The 24,856-nt window shown below is 49.2% G+C and overlaps 1 protein-coding gene across 5 annotated transcripts in view; it reads right to left on the bottom strand.

The window, feature by feature from the left end:
* LOC111158527 (solute carrier family 7 member 1) overlaps positions 1–24,856 on the bottom strand; it is a 47,254-nt gene continuing 22,398 nt past the window's right edge. For all 5 annotated transcript variants that reach the window (XM_022520621.1, XM_022520619.1, XM_022520620.1 and 2 more), the window contains 10 exons: positions 22,891–23,049; positions 20,706–20,880; positions 14,383–14,504; positions 13,535–13,757; positions 12,412–12,551; positions 9,740–9,842; positions 7,760–7,977; positions 7,333–7,499; positions 6,564–6,672; positions 1–5,054 (listed from right to left, as the gene is read on the bottom strand). In XM_022520621.1, coding sequence (XP_022376329.1) covers positions 4,951–5,054; positions 6,564–6,672; positions 7,333–7,499; positions 7,760–7,977; positions 9,740–9,842; positions 12,412–12,551; positions 13,535–13,757; positions 14,383–14,504; positions 20,706–20,880; positions 22,891–23,049 — 1,520 coding nt within the window. In that variant the 3' untranslated portion in view covers positions 1–4,950. The remainder of the gene's footprint in view (positions 5,055–6,563; positions 6,673–7,332; positions 7,500–7,759; positions 7,978–9,739; positions 9,843–12,411; positions 12,552–13,534; positions 13,758–14,382; positions 14,505–20,705; positions 20,881–22,890; positions 23,050–24,856) is intronic.

The raw sequence follows: 24,856 nt of genomic DNA on the forward strand, positions 1-24,856 counted from the left end.
TGCCAAAGCCATAGAATTTATTAGAGTTGGCAGAAGCATGAGATACTGTACCACAAAATAATTTGATTTTACAACATATAGTAGGAAGTTGTCAACATACAGTGTTGTCAGCAAAAATGGGATACAAAGCAGAATTTCACATTTTTTTAAGGTGATGGACATCGACACTTGTCCTTAAAATAAAAACAGGAGAGGCCAGCAGAGACAGCCTGGTTTGCAGTGGCCATCAGATTCTAAATCTAGTATTACAATTATAAGAAACTATAAGAAAACTATTAGAAAAATAGAACATCAAACAAGCAAAAATATTATACAATTTACATAATAAGAAACACAATTCTTTTAATAATGGCTCCATGTTCAGTAGAAGAAAAAGTTTACTGGAGAAACCAAAGCTCTGTGGGTTTGATAATAAATCAGCCCTCACTGGGATCACCCCATGCTTTAGACCCATCGATGCTGGAAGGCACAACTTAAGTGGGAAACTTACTTTAAATATATATCACAACTTCTCAAACCGAACATAAGTCCCAAACTTAAAAAAGTTTGTCATCGAGAAACTCGACATCATATACCTTGTAAATTAACAAAGTCAAAGCGTATCTTCCCAGCGTTGCTTCCTGACCCTGCTCATACCCTGAGAAGATCAATTTGCTGGACTTCACAGCCAAGGTCTTGATCTCATGGGGCTTTTTCAGCCGGCAGTTCCACACACTTACAGGGCCATCGGGGTCGGGGGAGGGGGTTCCTTGATAACTGTGCCCCGAGGCCCTTGGCCGGTCTGTGTCCCACTCAAAAGAGCACTGCTGCTCAATGAAGCAATGGGCACAGAAAGACTCTGGATTATAGTGACGAATATCAAAGTCAGTTGACATTTTTTTTCTTTTGCCATAAAAACCCATCAGGCATCATAACTATGATGATGAAATACGGAGTGAAGCTTCTTGCACCACTGGATCAATAAATCATTTCATTACCAAAAAAAAGTCCATAGGAGTCTGACAAAATGTCTATCTCACTCTCCCTGAGGAGCCTTACATACAATACTCTCATTATGATGTCAAACATATATCTTAAGTTATACAGAACAACCATACATAGCATATATTTAGTTCCATCTGCCAGGAACTTTCTAACAGTTCCATACACAGGCACACAAATGTTGCACACCTATGGCCAGCAGAGTGCGGAGAGGCCTGCAGACACACATCTCTGTCCGCGCTAGAACACATCGGCGACAGGGCCCGGCACGAAGACGCCTCACCCCCATCTCGGTGATCACGGCTTTTGGGTGCCGACAGGACAATCAGCTTTGATGAGATGTACACCAGTGAGACACGCAGATCAGAAGACGGTCCCGGCACAGAGCCGGCAGGTGTCCTCTCCTGGGGATGGCCCCAAAATGCCTGTGAGTCCGCCTATACTCTGGCTGGGGCCATTCCGAGGCATGTCCACACTCACCCAAGGAACCCACCCTCGGACCCTGGACTCACAGCCGTGGTTGGTGTTAGGCTAGAGACCATCCCACACAGACTGCAGAACTCACTCAGTTCCGAACACCCGCTGGGTGGCGCGAGGAGGGTTTGTAACCCAGTTCATGCCCACCGCCGTGCATGAAGCCCAACAAGCAAGGGCCAGGGGCCTCAGCCAGGTGCACACACAGGCTATGCCAAAGGTACAGAAGGGGGTGTGCCAGAGCCTCAAGAGCTGGGGGCAGCTGAAGCCCCCAGAGCGCACACACAGCAGGCAGGCAGCCTGTGATAGCCAAACCACAGCACCAGCACACAGGACCAGGAGGCCGATCTCTTAAGAGAGATGACTCAGTGGAACCAAACCACAGGTGGGGGAGCTAGAGGGGGAGAGGTTCTGACAACAGTATTGATTTCGAGTCTTTCCAAAACACCCTAGGAAAAATGGCCCTATCTACTCTTACAGGTTTGGAAAAACAAATCAAGCCCCAAGTTGGGTGGAAGGGGTGTGAGCTGGTGGGGTGGGGTGAGGGGAGTGCAGAGGCCCAATCTCCTGCACAAGGCCCCCTCCAGGAAGCAGGCTTGGCCTCACTGGCCCACGGGGTCTGACTGCTTCCCTGGAGACCCCTCACACTCCTCAATCTTCAGCAGAGGTCCTGGGGCCCCGCTGTTGGCTTCTCTGTGAGTCTTCATGGAGTCACAAAAACAGGGAGGGGAGAGGGCACTTTGGGAGGCAGTAAGGGGTGCTTACTTGACACAAATGGGTCTTTCCAATGTGGCTATTTGCGACTGGGCCACAGATAAAAGGAGACACGACATTGCCAAAGGGCATGTCTCTAGAAGTGTGGAATTTCTGATGGTGTAGAAAATACTGGCCAAGCCATGAAACTGATAATCTCGCTTGGGGGGTAGGGAGGCCAATTGTTGGGCATTTTTGGTGGTTATTTCTTGCCTGTGTGTGTGCGTGCCCCAGAGTGCTTGTGTGTTTATTTCTGGGGAAGGAATGAAGGATGGGATAAGAAAAAGCCTAACAGCACTGGGGAGACTGACCCTAAACATCATTCCTTACATTACTGCCCTCATACACAGAAGAAAAAACCCCTGGCAACTGAACGGAAGTCAGTCTCCATAAAAGCACAGTGACCATGACAACTATTTCTCTGCGGAACCTTCAGGTGTCCTTTTCGGAGCCTTCTGGAGGCACTTCCCTCTTTGGGGTGAGGAAGGAGGACCCTCCCACTCCAGGAGCTTCGCATTCCGTGGGATGGCATCAGCGAACACACCTTGTCAGTCGGCAGAAGGAGACATGTTGCCAGCTGAAATGTCATCTGTATACAGTCTGTTGCCTGCTGTCTTGCACAGAAATTTCAGCCAGAAAGAGATCAAAGTAAAAAAAAAAAAGAAATTTTTTTTCTCTCTCTCCCCTACACTTTTCTCAGATATTACCTTTCCCTCAAGTTCTCTTTGCCTATGTGGGAAAGTAACAGACAAATCAAGCAAACAAATAGCTAACAAATTCGAAGAAGACAGCAGACAACCAAAACCCCATGAAATAAGTTAATATTTATCAAAATATTATACAGCACCAATCTACATAAATTTAAATACCTTTCTTTGGAAACCCATGCTCTGAGCCCTTATGCTCCTCCCTCTGTAACATTCACAAATGATATTTAGAATAAAGCTTCCAGGCAGGTGATCAGGGCCTGGGGCAGAGGCCAAGCTCTTGTCACTGGCCCACCAGCCCTCCACTGACCGACCCTGCCATCTGGCTGGCCCACAAATTCTTGCAATTCTCTCCGAACCTACTGAGGGAGATCAGACAAGGGCCATCAATTTACCAGGCTTATTTCTATCAGATTTGTGTCAAAGGTCGGACAAGGGGGTAGAAGTGGGAGTCTGAGCTTCAAAGCAGCATTTACATTTTCTGGGATGCCCACATGCCTTCCTCCCTCCCCTCCCGTTCACGGGAGGCCCTTTTGTCTCCCAAGTCACGTTCTCATGGGAAGGAAGACCATGTCAGCGTTCTCGTTTCCTTGGGCTCCTCTCCACAGAGTGGGTGAGAGCGTGGGGTGCTGCAGGGTCCGAGGAGGGAGCATGCCGTGTGCAGGGACCCAAGCTGGCTCTGTGACTGACAGAGGCAGGGGGTCCAGGGCCAGGTTACGATCCAGATACCAACCCACAATGCTTGGACAGCAGTATGACCCCCACATTCTCATGTGCAGACCCCATGCTCCCAACAACACACCGAGGAAATATTTGGTCATTTTCCAAGTTAACACTAAGTGCCAACTTAATTGGAGTGATTCGCAGATGCTAACGGAGGACTCGGTTTTGATTCTATCTAAGGAGGGGCCAAACAGATCATGTTGGGAACCAGAAGCAGCGAGGGGGGCTGGCCACTGTCACCTCAGAATGAGTGGACACCTGCCTTGAGAACCTTACAAGACTCGAGATGCTAACCCACAAGCATCAGAGAGCAGGATTGAGTGATTGGCAAAGACCCACAGAATACAGCATTCTAAGCTCTACTAATCTAAGGCCAGTCCCACAGGAATGCGGTGCCACACTCCAGTTACTTGAGACACACAGCTGTTGGCGAGAGATACCAGAAGCAGCCAGAACCGGCCTGGGGCCTGGAGAGAGAGAGAGTGTGGCTGGGGGAGGTCCCCACACTTGGGCACCAGGAGTAGAGGCGGCCCTGCCTTGGTTCTGCTGCCTCGTCCCCACAGTGGCGCTCCCTTCCTCCTTGTCAGTGATGGAAACGCCTGCCCTCAGCACCGCTGGAGTGTGCAGGGCTGTCCGGTGAAGCAGCGAAACCCCTGCCTGGAAGGGGAAGGAGGGGAGAGCTCACAGTCCTCACGACCTCTTCTGGAAGCAACGCAGGGAACAGGAGTGGGAGAAGGAAACCAGTCTTGCTTTTCCTTTTTAAAGTAAACTGCTGTCCTTCAGCTCCGGGGGCAAGACTGCTGGGGACGTGTGTTTTGGAGTACTCACCTTGCCTCTGCGGCCGGCCTTGGGGGCCGCATGGGGAGATGGCTATGGAGAGTCTGGAGTGCGCACATGTTTAATACTAGAATGGTCCCCAGGGAGGGAGGCCTGGATTCCCAAGGTGACGAGAAACCGTGACCTCCATTCTGCCTGAGCACACAGCAGCATGTACACGGAGCTGGAGAGGACGGGGGCCGCTTTCCGTGTTCAGGAGGATGTTAGGAGCCGCGGTGGCTAGCTGTGGCCAAGTGGCCCCTGCTGGGGAGCTGTCCGAGGTGACGGGCCCTCGTGCACCTGCTGCGGAGCGAGTCTAAGCAGGACACACGGGCTGCGGGCTAAGGCTGCGTTTCAGGTAGCTGCAGCGTCTGCTGCATTGGGGTTGTGTAGATGTGGGTGGGTCCTGACGCACTGGTGGACAGAGTGAGGTGCTCCCAGGACCTCTGCGGGCATCCCTCGGGGTTGCGGTCACCTCTGAGGGAGGGGCTGCGTGTCACTTGCAATGGTCCAAATTGCCATCAGGAGTCCTTGCTTGGTCGGCGGCCAGGGACGCCTCCTCGCTGTGCCACAAACCATAACCAAAATAGATGATGAAGCCTGCAGGCCGAGAGCAGAGCGCGCATGTGAACACAGCCGGTGGAGGAGCCCACCCAGGAAAGTCTCTCCACGCTGCCTGTCCTGCCCGAACCCAGCACAAGCAGCCCTCGTGGGCAAACTTTCTGCCCTCGGAGAAATGACACGACTTTGACTAACATCTGCAAAAGCGGCTCTCCCACCTCTACATGCAGCACGGGCACATGCCCTTCTGGAGAGCCTCACACTGGGCTGGATCCTGAGCAGGGGGAGCAGCTAGGCTGGGGGCCCCGGGACAGGTGCTGTTCCTGCAGCTTCATCCACTCACCACCTGGCTTGTGCCCTGGGGCCACTGGTGGGCCCGTGCTGCTCCCTGCCAGGGTGGGATTTCCAACAGGCATCACGGCTCCCCAGGCTGTTCGCACGGCCTCCGGAGGCCCATTGTCTCTGTTTTCTCTACATATTGTGACTGTCAGATAGGAGGCGGCATTCAAGTCGCCTGCAAGCGTGTGTAACACAGGAGTTCAGTCCATTCTGGTGTCCGGGACTCCAGAGGTCCCTTGGTGAGGCCCAGAGATCTGAGCTTCTAACCATCCACTCAAGCACTACGGTCGTCTGGCCCTGAGGCAACCTTCATGCCAGAGACATAAGGAGGGCAGGCCTCAAAGCCCTGGAACTAAGCTAACGGCTTGGAGCCCAGGACTCACATCTGGTATGCTTAGAAACAGGGGTCCTCCGCCCTCACGGGAGAATGAGCGCCTCACCCTGCAGTGTGGAGGAATGTGCGCCGATCACACACGACTGCACATGCTGACCAGCTCTCCCACAGGAAGGTTCTACAGGGGACGTCTGTCCAACCAGCTGCCGGCTACACTTCGCAGACAATGTGAGGCCTGCAGAGAAGGATCTCCAGGTGGCAGCTATCTGCCCCCAAGTGTGGTGACCCAGGGCGGAGGCTTTGGCAGAAACAAAGTCCTGGCATTACAGCTCTTGTCACCAACACTGAGGGTGAGAGGCAAGCTCCTTGGTCACCAGCACTGAGGAAGGAGCCTGACTCCATTTCCTGCAGTTCCTGGGGTTGGATACCCAGGTAGGGGGCAGGCCACGGGCGACCTACAACAGGGCCAGCACCCAAACGGTGACCCCAAACCTCCCACATGGGCCAGTGGGCAGGGGCTTGCTGGGCTGGGGAGGGCCATGATCCAGGGAGACAGACTGGTGCTTTGTCAACAGCAGACCATCGCCTTGTTCTTGTTACCTTCAACTCTTGCCATGACATAACTAGCTCAGGCAAGAGCAATTAAAATGAAAAGTATCTGAAAGGGAGGGGAGACCCACAATGTACAAGAGCTTCTCATTGAGGGAAAACCCCTGACTACATGTGTTTTCATTATGCTTTGAGATTGGAAATGAGAGAGGCTCAGTGACAAAAGGCACAAGTTGTAGAAAAGACAAATGACCAGCATAGACAGGCTCGGGGCCTGGGGCAGAGGGGCCTCTGAGAGAGGCCATCACAGTGAAACCCTCACATACCTATCAGCATCCACACTGCAAACCGGACCCACGTGCCTTGGTCCAGCTGCATCATGAGATAGACGTTCACAAAGATGCTCAGGACGGGAAGTAGCGGCAGGAAGGGCACCTGCAAAGAGAGTGGGGTGAGGGGGACGCGTTGTCAAGTCTGTAGGGGTGGAATGCAGGGGGCGGCGCCTTTGAGTCATTTAGCAAAAATGCCCTAAGAAAAGCCCCCACCCCCGAGACAGATGGACTGCGCTCTTTATATGGGGAGGAGAAGGTAAGTGCACCCCAACCCACACACATACGCACAGCCACACCCCTGCACCGGCAAACTCTAATAGGTGGAGGTTTGGTTCTAGGCTACCAAGTGCCAACGTGCACTCTACTCTAATTTTCCCCTCTTGCTAATCTCCTGTTTAAGAAGGGACTAGAAGAGGGACTTCTCCTTTATCTCCAACACTGAACTACTTCATTACTTGTGTAAGCTAAAATGCAGACACCTCGGTCATCTCCAAGGCTGGGTAATGCGATGCGCCAGACACATACGTTAGATGGACACATGTGAGCTACCCCAGCAGTGAGCTGCATCATTGACACCTAAGAGCTATGGCAGGGAGGGGTGCCTTCCTCCAGGTCCCCACTCATTGTCCCCGGGGCTGGCCAGCCAGCCCCTCTGCTCCACACAGCTGGCCTGGCAGAGCTCACGTAGGGCACAGGAGGACTGGGATCTGGGGCACCTACCACAGAGCCTACCAGGAGGTTCCCTGCAGGCAGAGCTGCTCACCTTAAATGAAAGCTTGGTCTTGCTCTCAGGCTGCCTCCAGATGATGATGGTAACCAGGGAGCAGAGGAGGACAGATCCAGCAAGCACAAAGATGGCCCACAACTCCACTTTTGTCAGAGCCTCCTTTCCGAGCACAGCAACAATGCAGACGGTGAGGATAAGAATTGCTAAGAAGAAGGGAGAGAGGGGTGCAATTCAATCTTTTTTCAGATCCCCACAGAGAACCCCAAAACCCACAGAGAGGGAGGCTCCATTTCTGCAGCCATCAATTACGGTAAGGGCAGAGTAGCTGACATCACAGTCCAGTAGCAAGACAGATGTTTATCTCTATCCCTTCCAGCACTTGCCTCCACCACCCGGGACAAGAAACCCTGCAATACCAACAAGCAGGACCCCAAACACCTTACAGGGAAGGGCAGGCTCTTACCTATGAGGCTGGTTGAAATGTTCACAATTAGCCCGGAGAATTTGGAAGGCTCCATATTTTTGGGTGAGAGTATGGTTTTCAAAGAAAACCGTTCTGCTTCTGGTAAAAAGCCTGTCTGGGAATCACTGGTGCTCACCAATTCATTCTGGTCCACTTGATCGAGCTCGTCTGTAGTTCTGGCCATCTGGTATACCATGTTAGGTTGCTCTGGCTGATACCTGTAAAGAAAGGTATTGTGTGACCATCAAAATGTGCTTTCATTGGGCAAAAGGATACATACTGACTCAAGTTCTTAGTAAGTTTTCAAAGTTCTTAGTGAGCTTTTTCATCTGGCTTAGTAAGTTGCCCAGGACACAAGGCATAAAATGGGAAGAAGATGGTCAGAACGATGCATTCTCTGGCAAAGTAGATACAGAGGAGGAGACCTGAGTCCTTGGCTTCTTTCTGTTTCTGCTTCTGGGCAATATCTTCCTCCTTGGGGTCTCGATTTGAGGCAACTTGACCTTCCCCATGAACAAGCCCAAAGGAATATCCTGAGATGGTTTCCCTTGCTCTGAGTAGTAGTACTGGCCCTTGCATGCTTATAATATTTGGCCACTTCCAACAAAACTATGGCTGAAGGGAGCTAAAAGTACAAACAGAAATAGAAAGCTGTGACATTAGGATCCTGTTTGGTGCCAAGAGCCAGAGAAATGTGTCGGCAAGCTGATGGATTCGAGAAATTCTCTTTGTGAGACTTAATTGGATCAATTTATTTTAAAACTCCAAATGGCTTAGAATAAACAACTTTATAGAGCTGGCCGAAAGACTGGGCCTGTGGCATGATTTCTAAGACATAAGCTTCCTGCAAGTCAAGCATTCATTTTAAACGAGGCTCCTTATCTTCCCACCCAAAATGAACAGAGCTCCAATCTTTTCTACCAGCGACGAAAACCAGAGTGCTTTCTGAATTATTTTGCATCTAATCTAAGTGTGAGCATAAAGATATTTAACCATTTTTTACTGATTCACTTATGTCAACACCATTTGGTCAAATGAGAGTGTAAGGAGAACCTCAGAGAAGACTCCAGGGCTGAGCCCTCAGGACGGAATAAACGGTCACAGAACTAGCAAACTAGTTTTAGCCAATGCTACATGGCCACGGCTGAGGTTCAGCCCAAGTTTTACGCAGAGTAGGTGCTAAGCATAGTTGAAATGGGACAAATGGAATAAATGACCTTGCCAGTATAAATGCCCAAAAAGAAGTAATGAGGCTTTTCCCAGGTGACCAATACTGAGTCTCCATGACTCCATATTCTCATGATAAATGCTCCCTTGAGCCTTTCCTGGTAGTGAGGAAGCAGAACCCTGTTCTTTCAGAGCAAAGGACAACTGGAGCCCAGGGCTGTGCCTGGGAAGGGGGACACTGAGGGAGCTGAGAACACAGGGCACCACTCCTAGGCCCTGAACTGCTTTACCTCGGCCATCCAGGGGGCTGGCCCAGCGTCCACAAGGCTGACATGGCCAGAGCCTAGGAAGTCTTGCTCAACATCCACCTCGGGCAGCTTGCGGTGTTGCTATAGGACAGCACTGCCCTAAGAATCATACAAGGATTCTCCCAATTCCCACCAGGATTAGTCCCCAGAACCCTCCAAGCTAAGAACCTGGACCAAACTGAAATCATTACCCTAAGTCTTCAAAAATTCTGTTCCCTGGACCAGGCCCAACAGTTAGACTGAGAACCTGTCACCTCCCTCCTCCTAACATCCTGCCAGAAAAATGAGGGCACGTGATAGTGAAAGGTGAGCCCCCTGACTCTTTTCAATGATGTTTTCTGTGACTAGACTCTCAACCACCAAATCCCACACTCTCTAGGGCAGTTCCCAAAGGAACTAACAAGAACCTGAAATTACACCTTATAAATCATTAACCTGAACTTTTAAAAGGCTAACAGGGTACATCTTCACTATCTATCATGGAATCCAGAAAAGCCATACATACCGTAAGACCAACACACAGGCAGCCACCAAAGAGTAAGCCAGGAGAGTGCCAATCGACATGAGGTCCACCAAGTCCTTCAGGTCAAAGAGAAAGGCCATCATAGCTGAGGAGGAGACAAGCATCAGGATCCACAGATGGCCCACGATCACGGATAGCCAGAACCACCACCCACCCATGATCCAGGGTATACGGGGGAGCTGCTTTTACTTGCTTCCTCACCCCAGCCCTTTCCATGGAAAGACACTGTGACGACATTGCTTAAAGAGAAGAAATGCTCAGGATTAAATCACATTAATGGTCCTCAGCAGTTAGTAACAATAATTAACATTTATATGAAGAGCACTTCCATGAACATGACCTTTCTTGATCGTCATGGCAACTCTGCAAGCTATCACTACACTATGATAGAGAAACTGATGTCAGACATGTTGGAAGACTTATCAAAGGTCACGCAGCTAGGAAGTGGAAAAGTCAGGATCTCAACTAGGTTCTTGTGGCGGAGCCCAGTGCATCTTTCTCTGCACTGCGCAGACTCATAGACAGTTACGTGTATCTATCCATCTACCCACACACCATCCACCCGTCATCCATGGATCAATCCATCCTCTGTCCATCCATCACCCATCGCCCATCCATCCATTTGGCCATCACCTACCCACTCATTCATCATCCATCTGGCACTCACTGAGAATATGCTGGTCAGTGCACCCCAGCAAAGATGTAAACCATCAAAGTGGGCAGACCAGAGAGTCTCCAGCTTCCCCGAGTATATCATCCAACACAGGAATCAGTAGGCAACAGTGATGAGTAGGTGGATGAGGTCAAGTCCAGTGCTCTGGGAGGATCCACAGGGGCTCCTAACCCAGACAGCTGAGTATGGAAAGCAGTGCTATTTCCAAACAATACTGGTACCTCTACCACAACCCCATTTATAAAAAGCTACAACATGCATGCTTATTTGAAAATCTTTTGTAATTTTTATGAGAGTCTATCTCTCTATTTATATGGGTACATTTGTCCAGTTTCCCATTTAAACAACTTGGATAGATCTACTTTGGGATATTTTCAAATCACAGGCAATCAACACAAGTTAAAACAGAAACACAAAACCATTCCTTTTCCACAAATATTTCTCAAGCCCCTACGGACTACTCCAACTAAAACAAATTTACATTGAGGGTAGATAACAGGATCAAAGAGCAATGCCGGGCCTTCTGGATAGTCAGAACAGTGTCCAGCTGTGCAGGCTGCAGATGCCTATGTCCCCCCCACAAAGAAACTCCAGCCAGACTTTTTCCATGTGGGGTGATTTCAGAATACCAAATACCCATTGACCACTCCTGTCGAATGAAAAGAAAGAGTAAATCCTGGTTTGGTGAATGCACGTATTTTACAGTCACTTTAAAGATTATAGTTTGAGCTCCCCTTATCAGCACAGGAAGGGAATTAAAGGCCAGTCTTTAATATGATCAAATTACATGTAAATCCTGAAAGAACATTAACTAGTTCCCGTTCTTCATCTCTTAAATATATTGGTCATATTCTAACATATGGTGTCCCTTAACCTGACCATTGAGATCATGGTCAAGAATGTACAATTACACAACAAATTTGTTAAATAATGAAAAACTAGCTTTCTTTCATTATGTGACATTAATCCACAATCCTAAACACACTTTGCTAAAGGGGTAGCTACTAATAACAATAATCCATTCATTTAAGATGGTCAAATGTCTTACCAGCGGCTATTTGACTAGTCCCTGTGGTACAGAGGGTGAACTGGTATCGTATGTCCTAATATCCCAAAAAGACCCTGGAAGGAGCCATCTACTTTGGCATAAAAACAAATCAGGAACCGAGAGCCAGGTCTCCTGGGTGTGGGTATACCCCTTCACTTCACCTCTCTGTACAACAGGCTGGATAATGACTGTCTCTTGGGGCTGGGAGAAGCAATTATTGGAGGAGAAAATATAGAAAACCAATAGTACAGTCCTTCGATGCTCGCCTTTTCTTAACCAGGGGCCCCTGGAATATCACGTAGCCCCAAGGTTCTTTGTGTATGGATTTCAGCTGTCAAAACCGTCCTCTTGGTGGGGAACCTGATACTTGATAAGATAAATCTCCTCTAAGCCTGCCATTATTTATAAACTTACAGCAATCGGCCTCCCCAGCAACACCCCCGATGTCTCCTGGAGAACAGGTAGCACATTTCCTAAAACACTGATCTTAAGGGCTTCTCATTACCCTGAGGATCCACAGGCTAAGAGACACAGAGAATGAACTTCCAGTACTAACTAAACAGTCTTTCGGCTTGTTACCATGCAAGAAGATGGCATCCCACCAGTCTACTGAGGAACGTTCAGAAAACGGGAAACACAAGTGGCTCTGTAGGGATAGTGTGCATTCCAAGCTCTGTCCAATGAGAGGATAATCATAATAAAAGGATTCAAACATTTTTGAGAATTTCATCCCAGCCTCTGTAAAACTGGCCTCTGCCTTTAGTCAAAAGGGTGGCTATCTTGCAGGAAATCAGGTTCCAAGGGTGAAAACCAAAAGTTAAGAAGACCAGTTCTAACTTCTCACAGACCAGCACAATTTAAGGTATTTCCCTAGGGACTAGCAGTAACTCAACTCTTAAAATACTGGCAGGTGGGATTAGTTCCAGTTCTTACCAGCAATGGCACCTGAGGTCAACGTGGCAATTATTGGTGTTTTGGTCCTATTGTTGATTTTGGCCAAAAATTTAAATAGCAGTCCATCTTCAGCCATGGCATAAATGACTCGAGGCATGGGAAACATGGAACCTAAAAGACTGGATGGGAGGGAAAGGCAAAATGCACATGTAACACTATCCCATTGGGAAGAAAGGCATCCTAACGTGATCATTATGTGGTAAACCATGCTGCCCTGAACTCCTCACCGAGAACTGCCACCCTCCAAACTAGGGGAAGCCCATGACTGGCAGACAAAATTCATTGCATCAATCCCAGAAAAAGCACTTACTGTATGTGCTCAGTGAAAGAACAGCTTAACCTAACAAACATGCATGGGATCTAGTCATAGTTCTTGGGAAAAGGAAATTTTGTATTTATTCCCACAGTATTTCTAGCTAAATCAAACAGAAAATAAAAGCCTCACTGGGCTCATGAGGATTTCTCTGTGGTAAATCAACGATTAGCAAACATTTCCTGTATGTGCAGGTTAATAGCAAACATCAGGGGCAAAATGTTTCTTATTCAAAGCCACTTTATCTTGGCCGTCTGGGAGGCTCAGTCAGCTAAGCGTCAGCCTTCACCTCAGGTCAGGATCCCAGGGTCCTGGGATCGAGCCCCGATTTGGGCTCCCCGCTCAGTGGGGAACCTGCTTCTCCTTCTCCTTCTGCCCCTCCCACTCTGCTTGTGCTTTCTCACTCTTAGTGCCTCTCTCAAATAAATAAATAAAATCTTTTTAAAAAAATGGCATTAATTCCCTTTTTTAAGGCAGCCTCTGCTTTATGACCAAACTAAGGGCCAAAATACAGTGTTCAAAGAGGTGGCCTGCTGTAGGGGCCAAGGCTGGGGACAGCAAGCCAGACCCTTGCTGAGCAGATGTCAGAAAGTAGGCCTCACAGTCTTCAGGGTGAAAATACCAAGAACAACTTGCAGGATGGCTGCTAACAGCAGGAGGAGAAACTACCTCATCAGGGTTGGGGTGCTGGCTCTTTGGGGGAAAAAGGTGAGATTAGCGGCACGCCTGTGTGTCAGGCCGCACACAGCCCACCACCTCTCACCCTCCCGAGAGCTTTGGAGGCCTCACCTGGTGGAAAGAGCACAGAGGGAGCCGACGGCCACCGCGTACTTAGCACCTTCCCAGCCCACATACTTGAAGGCGTCGGGCAGGGGACTGTCCTTGTCCAGACAGAAGTATGGCATCATGAGCGTGAGGGCGGCCGACACCCCGAAGTAAGCGATGAAGCAAATTAGGAGGGATGCGACAATCCCCACGGGGATCGCCTTCTGAGGGTTCTTGACCTCTTCACCTAGAAGCAGCAAAGAATCGGGCCCAGGAGGGCAAGACAGTGAGGATCAACCCCCCAGCCCCACAAGATGCCCACGCCACCCACAAATGACACCCTTGACGTGCTCAGCCCCATGGGAACCGGGGTCTTCGGACTTCTAGGAACCATGGGTGGCCCTCCGCGCATGGATCAGAGGACCCATAGTGCCCAGGGAGGGTGTTCTCGACCTCTAGGCCCTAGTTCAGCCAAGGAAAAGACTTGTTTCCTTTGGCAGAGAAAATTCAGGAGGCCCGACTGAGCCCGGCCTATTCAATCACCCGGATAACAATATTTTTAATGGCCTCGATTCTCCGGGATGACGCCCAGATATGAAATCGGGCTGAGCGATGCTGTCATTATCCTGTCCCAGCAGCACACCAGTTAGTCACGTTCGTGATGCAGGCTTTCCTGCCAGGCACTGCCACTTGGGGAAGTGATAAAGGGGGGAAAGATTAGCAGGAAGCTACAAATCTACATGTTACTCACGTGTGAAAGAGCAGCAGCCGGCACAGCCCCACAGGAAGGAAAACAGCACCCCTGGGTCAAATTAGCCCAGCCTGTCTGACGAGGGAGGAGGACCCGTCCAGCGGGCGGGTGGGAGCCGTACCTGTCGTGGCAATGCAGTCAAAGCCCACAAAGGCATAGAAGCACGTCGCTGCCCCAGACAGAACCCCGGAGAATCCAAAGGGCATGAATCCACCAGCACCAAGCGTCCCTTGTTTTGTGTCACTAGGAAAAAAGAGCCAAAGATTATAACACCCACTTCACAGTCCTGAAGAAAAGCTGTTCCTAACAGTCGTGTGTCCCCTCCACCCCTGGCCACTGCTGGCCTGGGGCCCTCCAGACGCCTAGTAAATGATCCCCAAGGCAGCTGTCCCTAGACCCCGCGGGCCACAGGCCTCCCTCCTTTACATAGCCCAGAGCCACAAGGGCACCCACTGAACTCTTTCCAGAAGTATCCCTGAATATTGGCTTTGGGGACAGGGGAGAGACTGTGACACAGGGTGTCCAACAGGAAAGAGGGAAGAAACCAGCAAGTGAGGCCTCTCTCCCAGGACTGTCAAACGAAGAACATATACTCTGGAACACAGAGTTGCCAAATGGGTGTGTGGCCCTCACCCCAGGGACACAATGCAAAAAGTCTCCCATATTTACCAGTAACTGCAGTCTCAAACATTTTCAGACACTACAGTGAAGGAAAGTGAATGGTTCCTGCCCACAAGCACTCACATGCACACGGTAAACAGGGATGTCTACATGGGTGGGGACTAGAGCCCAGTATGGGCAAGGGCACATGGATGGGGCTCAGGACGTAATTGCTAAAGTAATGAATATACGGCCATATATGGGTTGTCAGCCCCAGAAATCCTTTAAGGTTCAGAAAATAGTTCCAGCGAAGTGGAACCTTGACTCTAAACAGTGTGCCCCACGCCGAGAAGAGCCACATGAGCCTGCGGCCGGCCACCACTCACACTCTGGATGGCCACTCCAGGCCCTGCCCATTACGACGTGGCTCTAAGCCACGTACACCCTGGTCCACTGCCACCACCTGAAAAACAACCCAATTCCCAGCCCCAAGAGGACGGCCTGGCTCCTCCCTCACCAGCCATGCCTTTTGCTGGCCACAGGGCTGCAGGCATCCTGTCGCAGTTTCCAGAGAATGGTCACCACCTCCCCATCGCCTCTCCTAACTCAGCAGGCTGATGACCGTGCAGCTCTGCAGGGCAACCTGCCCCAGACCACCTGGCTTCCTAACATTAGAAGAGCCATACAGGATATTCTAGTCCTATAAACAGATGTCAATTGGGTTAGCAACTCATTGGCCCAACTTGCTTTCAGAGGGATTCATCAATTGACTAATAAAACAGACAGCCACTTTGGTCCCAATTATTGCGTAATGGGGATTGAGCCTTGTACTGATTTCTAGAGGATCCTTGATTTCACAATCTGGAAGTCAGAGCATGAGGAAGGTCCTCAATCTGGGACTCACAGCAGTTCAGTAAGTAGCAACGTGAGGGAAACCCCAAGAAACCCACAAGTGAGAGATGTAGGAAAAACTGTTGCCAGACTCAAAGGGAAGTCACCCACACCCCAGATACAAAAATGGAGGCCCAGGACAAGTAAGTCGGCAAGGCACAGGACGTGCCCACCACATCCATAAACCACAAAGAACACAGAATGCCCTGGTGAGCTGACTCCTATAATAAAAAGTTTGAGGCCAAAGCCTAAAACAAAACAGTTGACAGTCAAATAGCTCAGGAGAGGGGGATAAGACGACGAAAGGAGAGGGGGACTCTTAATCAGAGGGGCTCCTGGCAGACCCTTTCAACTTCTGACCCCAACTAGAACATGGGAAGGTCTTTGCCAAGACCTGGAATGGGCCCAGCTCCCCTGTCCCTGCCGGGACAGACAGATAGACAGGTGCGGAAAGCCTCCAGATGCCCACCTGCCTCCACAAGCCCTCTAACACCAAGAGCTACGGAACAGCTGTGAAGAGTAAATGAGTGTCAGGACTGCTGTTACACACGTCCAACCCCAGAAAGAGGCCCTGCAAGAGACGATGAGGGCTGGAACATGCCTCCGTCGCGCAACCAGGGGAAGCAGGAGTAATGGTGAAAGCACGGAGCTATGGAGAGCTGGAACAAGACAAGGGCATCCTTCCCAGCTCCTCAGAGAGTGATGAGGGAAGGAATCCCATGGAAGGGGAGCCACAGGGAAAGGGCTGTTCCTATGTAAGCTCCCACAGCCACCGACCGTGAAACCAGCTGCGGGTGCTCCTCCACCTCCTTCATCGCTCCGAGGTGCTCAGACACCACACACCGCAACAAAGGACACAGTCCCCGTACAAAAAGCCCTGTGGAATGTGCTAGTAAGGGAAACATGCAGGGTGTGGAAAAGAGGAGACAGAATGTTACTTTTTATGTAATAGGAGAGGGACTATACACATAAATTATATATGTAAGTTATATACATAATATACAAAATAAATAGAAATAAACTTGTAGTTGCTTGTATTTATACAAATAAAAGCTGGAAGCTTACACACAAAAATGATAAAAATGATTATGCATGGCAGGGTGGGAGAATGAGGCAGATGAAGAAAGGAATGGGAACAAAAATTCTCAAAACAAACCTTTTCATAACATCACGACAAATGAACCAGGAGAAAACATTACCTACTCAAAAAATTAAATTCGACGTTTAACTTGGGTATTCTGCTCCCGGGGCAGCGGCTCACTATGAAATAGTCACAGAACCTGTTCTATATGGCCTCAAACCAAAGCGTTTACAAATATTTTGTGAAGGCTCTTTATGTGAATCTGTCGTGGACGTGCTCTCCGTGTGTGGGGGCTGCGCCCAGTCAGCATCTAGCCACCAACACATGAAGACACGGGGAAGCAGGCTCTCAGGGGCGGCCGTGGCCCACACCCAGCCAACCTCAGCTGGCAGAGCAGGTTAAAGCCAGACCTCAGCCCGGTGCCTCCGCCCCTGCAGCTGGGCTGCCCAACTCTTCCGCCTGCCACCCAGCCAGTCACCCAGGATAGCAAAGAGGGGAACTGGCACAGGAAGGAAGGAAAAGCTGTCTTGTGGCCACCACATCTGTGAGCCTGGGGTGAGGCCTTGACAGGCAGCCTCCACGGTGTGGATGCGGGAGGTCCTCTCCCCTTCGTGGCCTTTTCCCACAGCATCCGTGGAAAGCATCCTACGCTAAGATTCTGTTCTTCTGACTTTCATCTGCCACCCTGACATACACTGCTAGTTGTTCCCAAAAGCCATACCCCCCTTCTTCCTCACAGTAATAGAACTTAATTATTTTAGCTAGACACAGGAACACTAAGAATAAAGACAGTGTGTTTCTCCGACTCCAGCTGCGAGCTGTGGCCCCTTGATTTAAGCAGACACGAGGTACACATCTCCTGAGAAATATCAGGGAAATGAAGTGGAGAGGGAGGCTGCCCCTCTCCTTTTCTCATTTCCTTCCTGCTGCTGGGCGCCATCTTGGACCCTGGAGTGACGTTGGGAATGTGGGCCATGGACAGAGCCATCAGAAGGAAGAACTGGATTTCCGGCCCACTGAAGCCATATGCTGGACTGACCACCTGCAGATGTTGACTTAAGAGAACAAAACCTTTATCTCGTGGAAGCCAATGTTATTTTTGGGTTTCCATCCTCCCTGACAAGAAACCATATGCAACAAAACCTTCCCAGCGGGGTTCCAAGTCACGCTGTGCTTTACACTTTGCTACACTTGTGGCCCATCTGCGGGACTCTGGCTAAGAAAGCCAGAAGTAGCAGGAGATGAAGGCTGCAGGGAACCCACCAGGCTGTCGGGTCATATTCCCAGTCCAGACCAAGCCACAGACAGACTCCAGGTTCACGGGGGCGTCCACAGCCAAGTCATGGAGACCAGATCACAAAATCACAACCCAGTGGGGTGAGAACGGGCACCAACTGTGGCTGAAGCTCTCCACACTGCATGGTTTGGCTGGGAAATGCCCTATTATTTCAGAGAGACAAGCAATTTCATGCAAGACTACGTGGCCATGCTCGGAAATACAAATCCACGGCTGCAAAAAAAGGGGAAGAAAGAAGTTTCTAGTTTTTGACAAAATCAAAGAGCAAGCTGTGCCCCAGACCAGCAGCCTTCTACCTCAGGGCAGTGCTTTGGGGGCTGGGGGCAGCACAGTCCTTCGTCACCGGGACCCAGAGTGCGAGGACAACCCAAGACAGGAAAGACTATCAGCGGGCACAAACAAGCTCTTCATGAAAACAATAATATTCAATCTCCATCGACCACCAGGAAAAAGACACGCCATCTAGATTTAATTCCTGACCTGTGAACCATCACCAGCAAGAGAGTCGTCCCAAGTTTTCAAAATCTACTGTTACTCCCAAGCTTAGTTTGAACTGGCTTTATTCTACCCTGAGATACTGAGCACCAATAAATCTGGCATACATAGGATTCAGGAAAGCTTAGGAATGCTACATTAAAAATCCTCATTTCGAGGGAGACAAACCATAAGTGACTCTTAATCTCACAAAACAAACTGAGGGTTAATGGGGGGTGTGTGGGGGGGTGGGATTATGGACATTGGGGAGGGTATGTGCTATGGTGAGTGCTGTGAAGTGTGTAAACCTGGCGATTCACAGACCTGTACCCCTGGGGATAAAAAGATATTATATGTTTATGAAAAATAAAATTTAAAAAAAAAAAAAAAAAAAATCCTCATTTCTCAGAGGGGCCCAGCTGGCTCAGTCAGTAGAGCATGTGACCCTTGATCTTAGGGTCGGGAGTTCTAGCCCCACTTGGACATAGAACTTACTTTTAAAAAGAAAATTTAAAGGGGCGCCTGGGTAGCTCAGTGGGTTAAGCCTCTGCCTTCGGCTCAGGTCATGATCTCAGGGTCCTGGGATCAAGCCCCGCATCGGGATCTCTTGCTTAGCGGGGAGCCTGCTTCCCCCTCTCTCTCTGCCTGCCTCTCTGCCTCCTTGTGACCTCTCTCTCTGTCAAATAAATAAATAAAATCTTAAAAAAAAAATTTTTTAAATCCTCATTTCTCTGTAGTCATTTAGTCTCCAAAAGGAAGGCTCTTTTTTTATTTGAACTGTTAACCATATAATATGTCATGCATTCAACAGTTTCCTGCTTGTGTTCTAGTAGTGAATTTGTCACACATCAATGCCTCTCCAGTGACCAGATCACTGGAAGATACAGTTGGGCCTGAACCAGAGACCAAGTTCACATGTGACCGCTCAGATCCCCAATGTGGGACGACCTCATTTCTCAGTCTCCCTTGTAGCTAGATGTGGCCACCTACTGGATTCTCACCAGCGGAATGTTGGCAGAAGGGACATACCTGTGTCTTCCGGATCTGCCCTCCAAAGCATGAGCACACTCTCTCTCATACCCTCTTTCCCTCGAGGAGAGCCCAGCTCTGACCACACAGAGGAGGACCCCATCCTAGGGTAGGATGGAGCAACCTGGCGGATCCCTGCAAGCCTGTGTGCAGCCTCGTGGGCCAGTCAACCCGGGCCACTCATGTCAGGGGCTGAGACATCATTTTAAAGACACTGCATTTTAGGAGGGTCTCCTTATCAGAGCTGTGTAACACTTGGTTGTAATTACAACAGAATCGTAGACAAAAATCTCACTCCCCATTCTCTATCCTAGGACCCTAAGATTCCCCTGAAAAATCTGACCTAAAAAGATCCAAAAGATACATCCTAATTTGCTTGGCTCTTATTTTCTAGATAGTCGGAGCTTGTCGATGAGGCTTCCCTGAGGGTCCTAAAAAAGCACAGGTCTAAGAGCTGGCCTGTCACCTGCCCCTCATCCTGGTTATCCTGAGTCAGAGAATATAAGGGTGTTGGGGCCACTGGTTTTCAAGGCTGACACACCCCAAGTTGAGGGTGGGAGAAAGACTATTATAATCACATTTTCATATGTCAGTAATTCTGAAAATCTCTGATAAAAGCCTGTGATAAGAGTCCTCCAGGTTTCTTCTTCTATGTTATTAACAGGAAGGAATCATAATCAAGGGATAGCACCATGGCTTTGCAGAGAAAAGCTTTTCTGAAACCAAATTCAGAGGTTGGTCAAGAAACGGAATTTGAGGAATAGATGACTTAGTGAGTCTGACAACGATCTTCAACTATGTACAATTTCAGAATTAGAATGAAGATTTTGTTTTCCTGAATACCTTCCTTTATCAGACTACGAGTTCAGGGAAATGAAACTCGACAAAATTTCAAACCAAAGAAACACCCTCGGCTATTTTACTGCACAAAAAAAATTAATTCAAATTCAAATTCCTTTTTTAATAAGGCATGTAGTGTTCTGGCCAATTACATGCCCCCAATGTGCGTGTCTGTTTAAGTACCAAGTACGAATCAATGGTCACATGTCGAGAGGAAGGAGAAACAACTCACTTGCTCAAGCAGCGATGACTGGATGTGTTCTGGAAATCCTCCTCTGTGAGCTGCCAGTTTTTAATCGATCCTTTCACAAATCCTGACACCATTATGAAGCCCAAGACCAGAACATTGACACAAGTGAATATTTTGTTGACCATGGCCGACTCTTTCACACCGAGAGTTAAAAGTCCTGAAAAAGCGCATAAACAAGAAAATTTTGCCTGATGGTGTGAACTCTGTGCCTGAGGAGTCCTTCCTGGGACAGGGACAGGGATGGGATGAGAGGGTGAGTTAAGAAGAATCCAAGCGACACCAAACCTCCTAAGATTTCTGGGAGCCTCTGGGAATGGGGCTGAATTAATCTTCTTTCTAGAGGCAGGGATCAAACTAACCAAAGTCCACACAATGGTTTACCAAGGCATCAAAGTTGGTCTCGCAGGCCCCCTCTGGAGCTGAGGATGCCACCTGGCAGGCACCCAAGGACTGCAGCGATGGGGAACACCACAGCCCACCCCCCTGGAGCACAAGCCTCTCCCAGGGATGAAGAGAAGGCCCTCTCCTGGCACCCTCTCCACTCACTGACATAACTTCCTGGGACTCCCCTGAGGGCACAGCGGGATTTTTTTTTTCTCCAAGGAGGAGACATTGTTGGTAGAATGAGGGTTTTTCGGATATGAAAATTATTCAGATTCACCGTGCAACGTTAGCAGTATGAGCAATGGCAACTTTCTGTGATTATGGCACCACAAACCATAAGGTTCGTCATCAGACTCAGTGCACGTAAAACAATGTCTAAGCTAGACGAGTTACGGATGGATCATAAACTCACATAAAAAAAACTAAAAAGACCCAAGTGATAAAAACACATGGAAACCACATGACAACACTGTTTTGCAGGCTTAGGCCACATGATCACACACCATTTGGGGACTTCTGTGGCTAAACTCCTAGCTGGGGAAGAAAAGAGACATGGAAAGGTGTCCAAGTGACAGGTGACCACCATTTATGACTTGAGACTGCTGCCCTGCCATGCGCACCTTTTATAAACTTAAAATAAAAAAATGCATTTCACAATAGAAGATTCGATTCTGAAATGAAGGTGCTAGAAGGGAAGTGAGCAATTCATCACAGGGAACACCTCCTTGTGCTGTGCTCTGTTTCTCTCTGGCATCCCTCCCTCTCGTGTTTATGAAAATCTCCCAGTGCAAACTTAATTTCTGATACACGTTCCTGCCAGCTGGACCAGAAATACTGCTGAGACTGTCCTATGCAAGATGATTTCAATTACGTGGTGCGTAAAATAAGGCATGTTGTTTTTAGAACCCATCCAAGATCTTCTAGTCTCAAAGGGGGATTTATCTGCATTCAGCTTAATGCTTATACAGTTAAGTGCCACACGGAACAAAACTCCCATCCTCGAGGCCGGGACACGGATAAACATCACTAAGAGGAAGCTGCCTTCAGTCATCTTCAAGCACTATCTGGAATTTTAAAATTCTGTACCCGTGACTCTGTCATTAACATTTTTTTTTAAAAGATTTTACTCATTTATTTGACACAGAGAGAGAGAGAGAGAGAACGCACAAGCAGGGGAGCACAGGCAGACACAGAGGGAGACGCAGGTTCGCTGCCAAATAGGGAGCCCGATGTGGGACTCGATCCCAGGACCCTGGGATCATAACCTGAGCAGAAGGCCGACGCTCAACCGGCCGAGCCACCCCGATGTCCCGTGAAACATTTCTTTAATGGGCATTTTGTTGGCTGTTAGGTGTAAAACCATCCGAGACTTCTCGAGCATCCAAGGCGCACACTGGTGCCCAGACCGACCTCTTCCCCTTTCTGTTCCCCGAGGAAGAACGCCACTTCCCTTTACAAATGCTTTCCACTAAGTCAGGGGAATTCCTGGGTCACTTATACAATAAAGCCCACCATACTAACAAAATCCCACTCTACAAACAGCTACACAAACACCTGGGATTTTTTTTAAATTAAATGACAAGCAGTTTCGACAGCTAGTCAGTGGGTCCACCCTGTGTGTATAAGAAGCTGCTGAGACCAACAAGATGCCTGCATTCGCCACAGAAAGAAACAAGAGGAGGGGAAAGGAGGGTGAGGAAAAGTTAGAAAGGGGCCTCATGGGAGCCTGCCCTGCAACTCAGGCCCCTTACCCCGACCGACGTGTCCCACTCTGTGGCTTTACCTGTTAAGATGAGAATGATGATCACAGCAAATATGTCTGGGTTTTCGGCCAGCACTCCAGGGGCGTTCAGAGCCATGTGCGTCCGCGAGAACTCCCCGATGGGTTTGCCAATCAGCTCGTCAAACGTCGCACTCCAGGCTCTTGCTACACTTGAAGTACCTGTCATGAAACAGATGCACCGGAGGAAATTGACAGAAAACAATGAACAGCATTTGTCATCAGGCTCCACTTCACAGCTACCATGCCAGGGGTCGTGGACGATGCGCTGGGACCCAGTGGCGGCAGGCAGACCCCGGTCTGTGCTAGCTCAGAAGTGAGGCTCAGTTAGTGGCTGCAGCAAAGTGATGGGGCTGGGGAAGCCTCACAGGCCTGGAGAGAAACACACTTCCCACCACAACCCAGTATGTTCACGGGTATTGTGTTTCCAATATACAACTGAATAATCAATAGTTCGAAGAACAGTGCTATTTACCCTTACCACCTGAGGAGCACGTTGGTGGTATTTATTCAACTCTACTTATTTTATTTCATTATTAAAAGAAATACTGGTGGCAAACCACGAAGCTGATTTCATGATCTGCTCAGGGGCTACGGTGGGCAGCTTAAGACATCTGACTCCGGAAGCTTGTCTTCCAAGACCCTCCCGACAGCAGAGCTGAGGGTCCCCACCCACCAGGGAATGCTGTTCTCCCAGTAAGAATGGAACAAGGAGATCCACGTGTGCTGACCATTCCCCTCAGCAACAGTCACCTGCTCACCCCAGAGCTGGCGCCGGCCCCCTCTGTTGCTCTGTGCCCAAACCTGGGCTCCCGCTACCTGCCCACAGGTCCCCAAGTGTCTGACCACAGCCACAGCCCAGCCTTCCTCCTCTCCATCCCACAGTCCCTGCCCTGAGGATCACAAACGGACACAGCACCCCAAATGCCAACAACTGTTGACTGCATGCTCTTTCAACCTGAATCAAATCACTGCTTTTCAAGGAAACGTCACTACGGTTCCAATATTCACATATAGCACTTTCCTTTTCTTCCAAAAGGGACCTCGCTGGTGACTGTGGTCTAGATCACCCACAGAATATGGCTGGGGGAACGAGATTCAATGTTGCTAGTGGGTCTCCTACTGAGTGTGTGTCTGACAACTCAAAAATTTAACCATGTGTCTTCATCCTCAGCATCCAGGCTGTTATGAGTTCTGCTCATCGCCAGCCCAGTGGAAAAAATGGTCTCCCCCTCTCCCCAACAGAGGCCGGCTCACAGCTGATCAGGCTCTGAAACCTACCATGAGGGGTGAGAGGGGCTACCCGGCCTTCCTTCCTGGCCTCCCTCACTCCCCATCTTTGAAACATAGCTTTAAAAAAACCCACGTTTGCTGAGAAAAACTACCCTTCCCAAAAGCTGAGGCCGAGAATCACCCACAGTAACACATGCATGAGTCAGTTTCACACAAGCATACAGCACGCTGGCAAAGAGTCTTTCCTTTGTTGGTATAGAAGCAGAGGGCGATTCCTGCTCAGGTTTTGTTTTATGCCCAGGTGAATCCGTAGGGAACATAACAGCCCATTTAAAACAGCTACATTCCCACTCAGACACTTGAGCTTGCATGAGCATTTGTGATTATAAATTTTAGTGCTGTACTGAAAAAAAAAATTATGAATTTTATTTTCAAACTTAGAAGCATAAGCTATGCTGGCTGTCATTAGGTACCACGAGCTCCAGAAAAGAGAGGGAAGGTGCTGCTCAGAGAGCTTGGCAGGAGCCCTCTGCCAGCTGGCCTGGGCAAGTGGCAGCAGGAGCCCCACACAGCCCCCAGGCCCCGCATCCCAGCAGGCAGCACATAGCCCCTTACGCCATTCCCAGTGTGGGGAGCACAGGAGCCTACTGGGATCCACTTACCACATCTTACTGTGTTTTGAAAATATTACAAAAAGTGTGCTGAAATATAAATGGAATGTTTAGAGCCTGTTTAT

The sequence above is a fragment of the Enhydra lutris genome, unplaced genomic scaffold (genome assembly GCF_002288905.1).
Source record: "Enhydra lutris kenyoni isolate GAN:26980312 unplaced genomic scaffold, ASM228890v2 scaffoldscaffold60, whole genome shotgun sequence".
Lineage (NCBI taxonomy): Eukaryota > Metazoa > Chordata > Mammalia > Carnivora > Mustelidae > Enhydra > Enhydra lutris.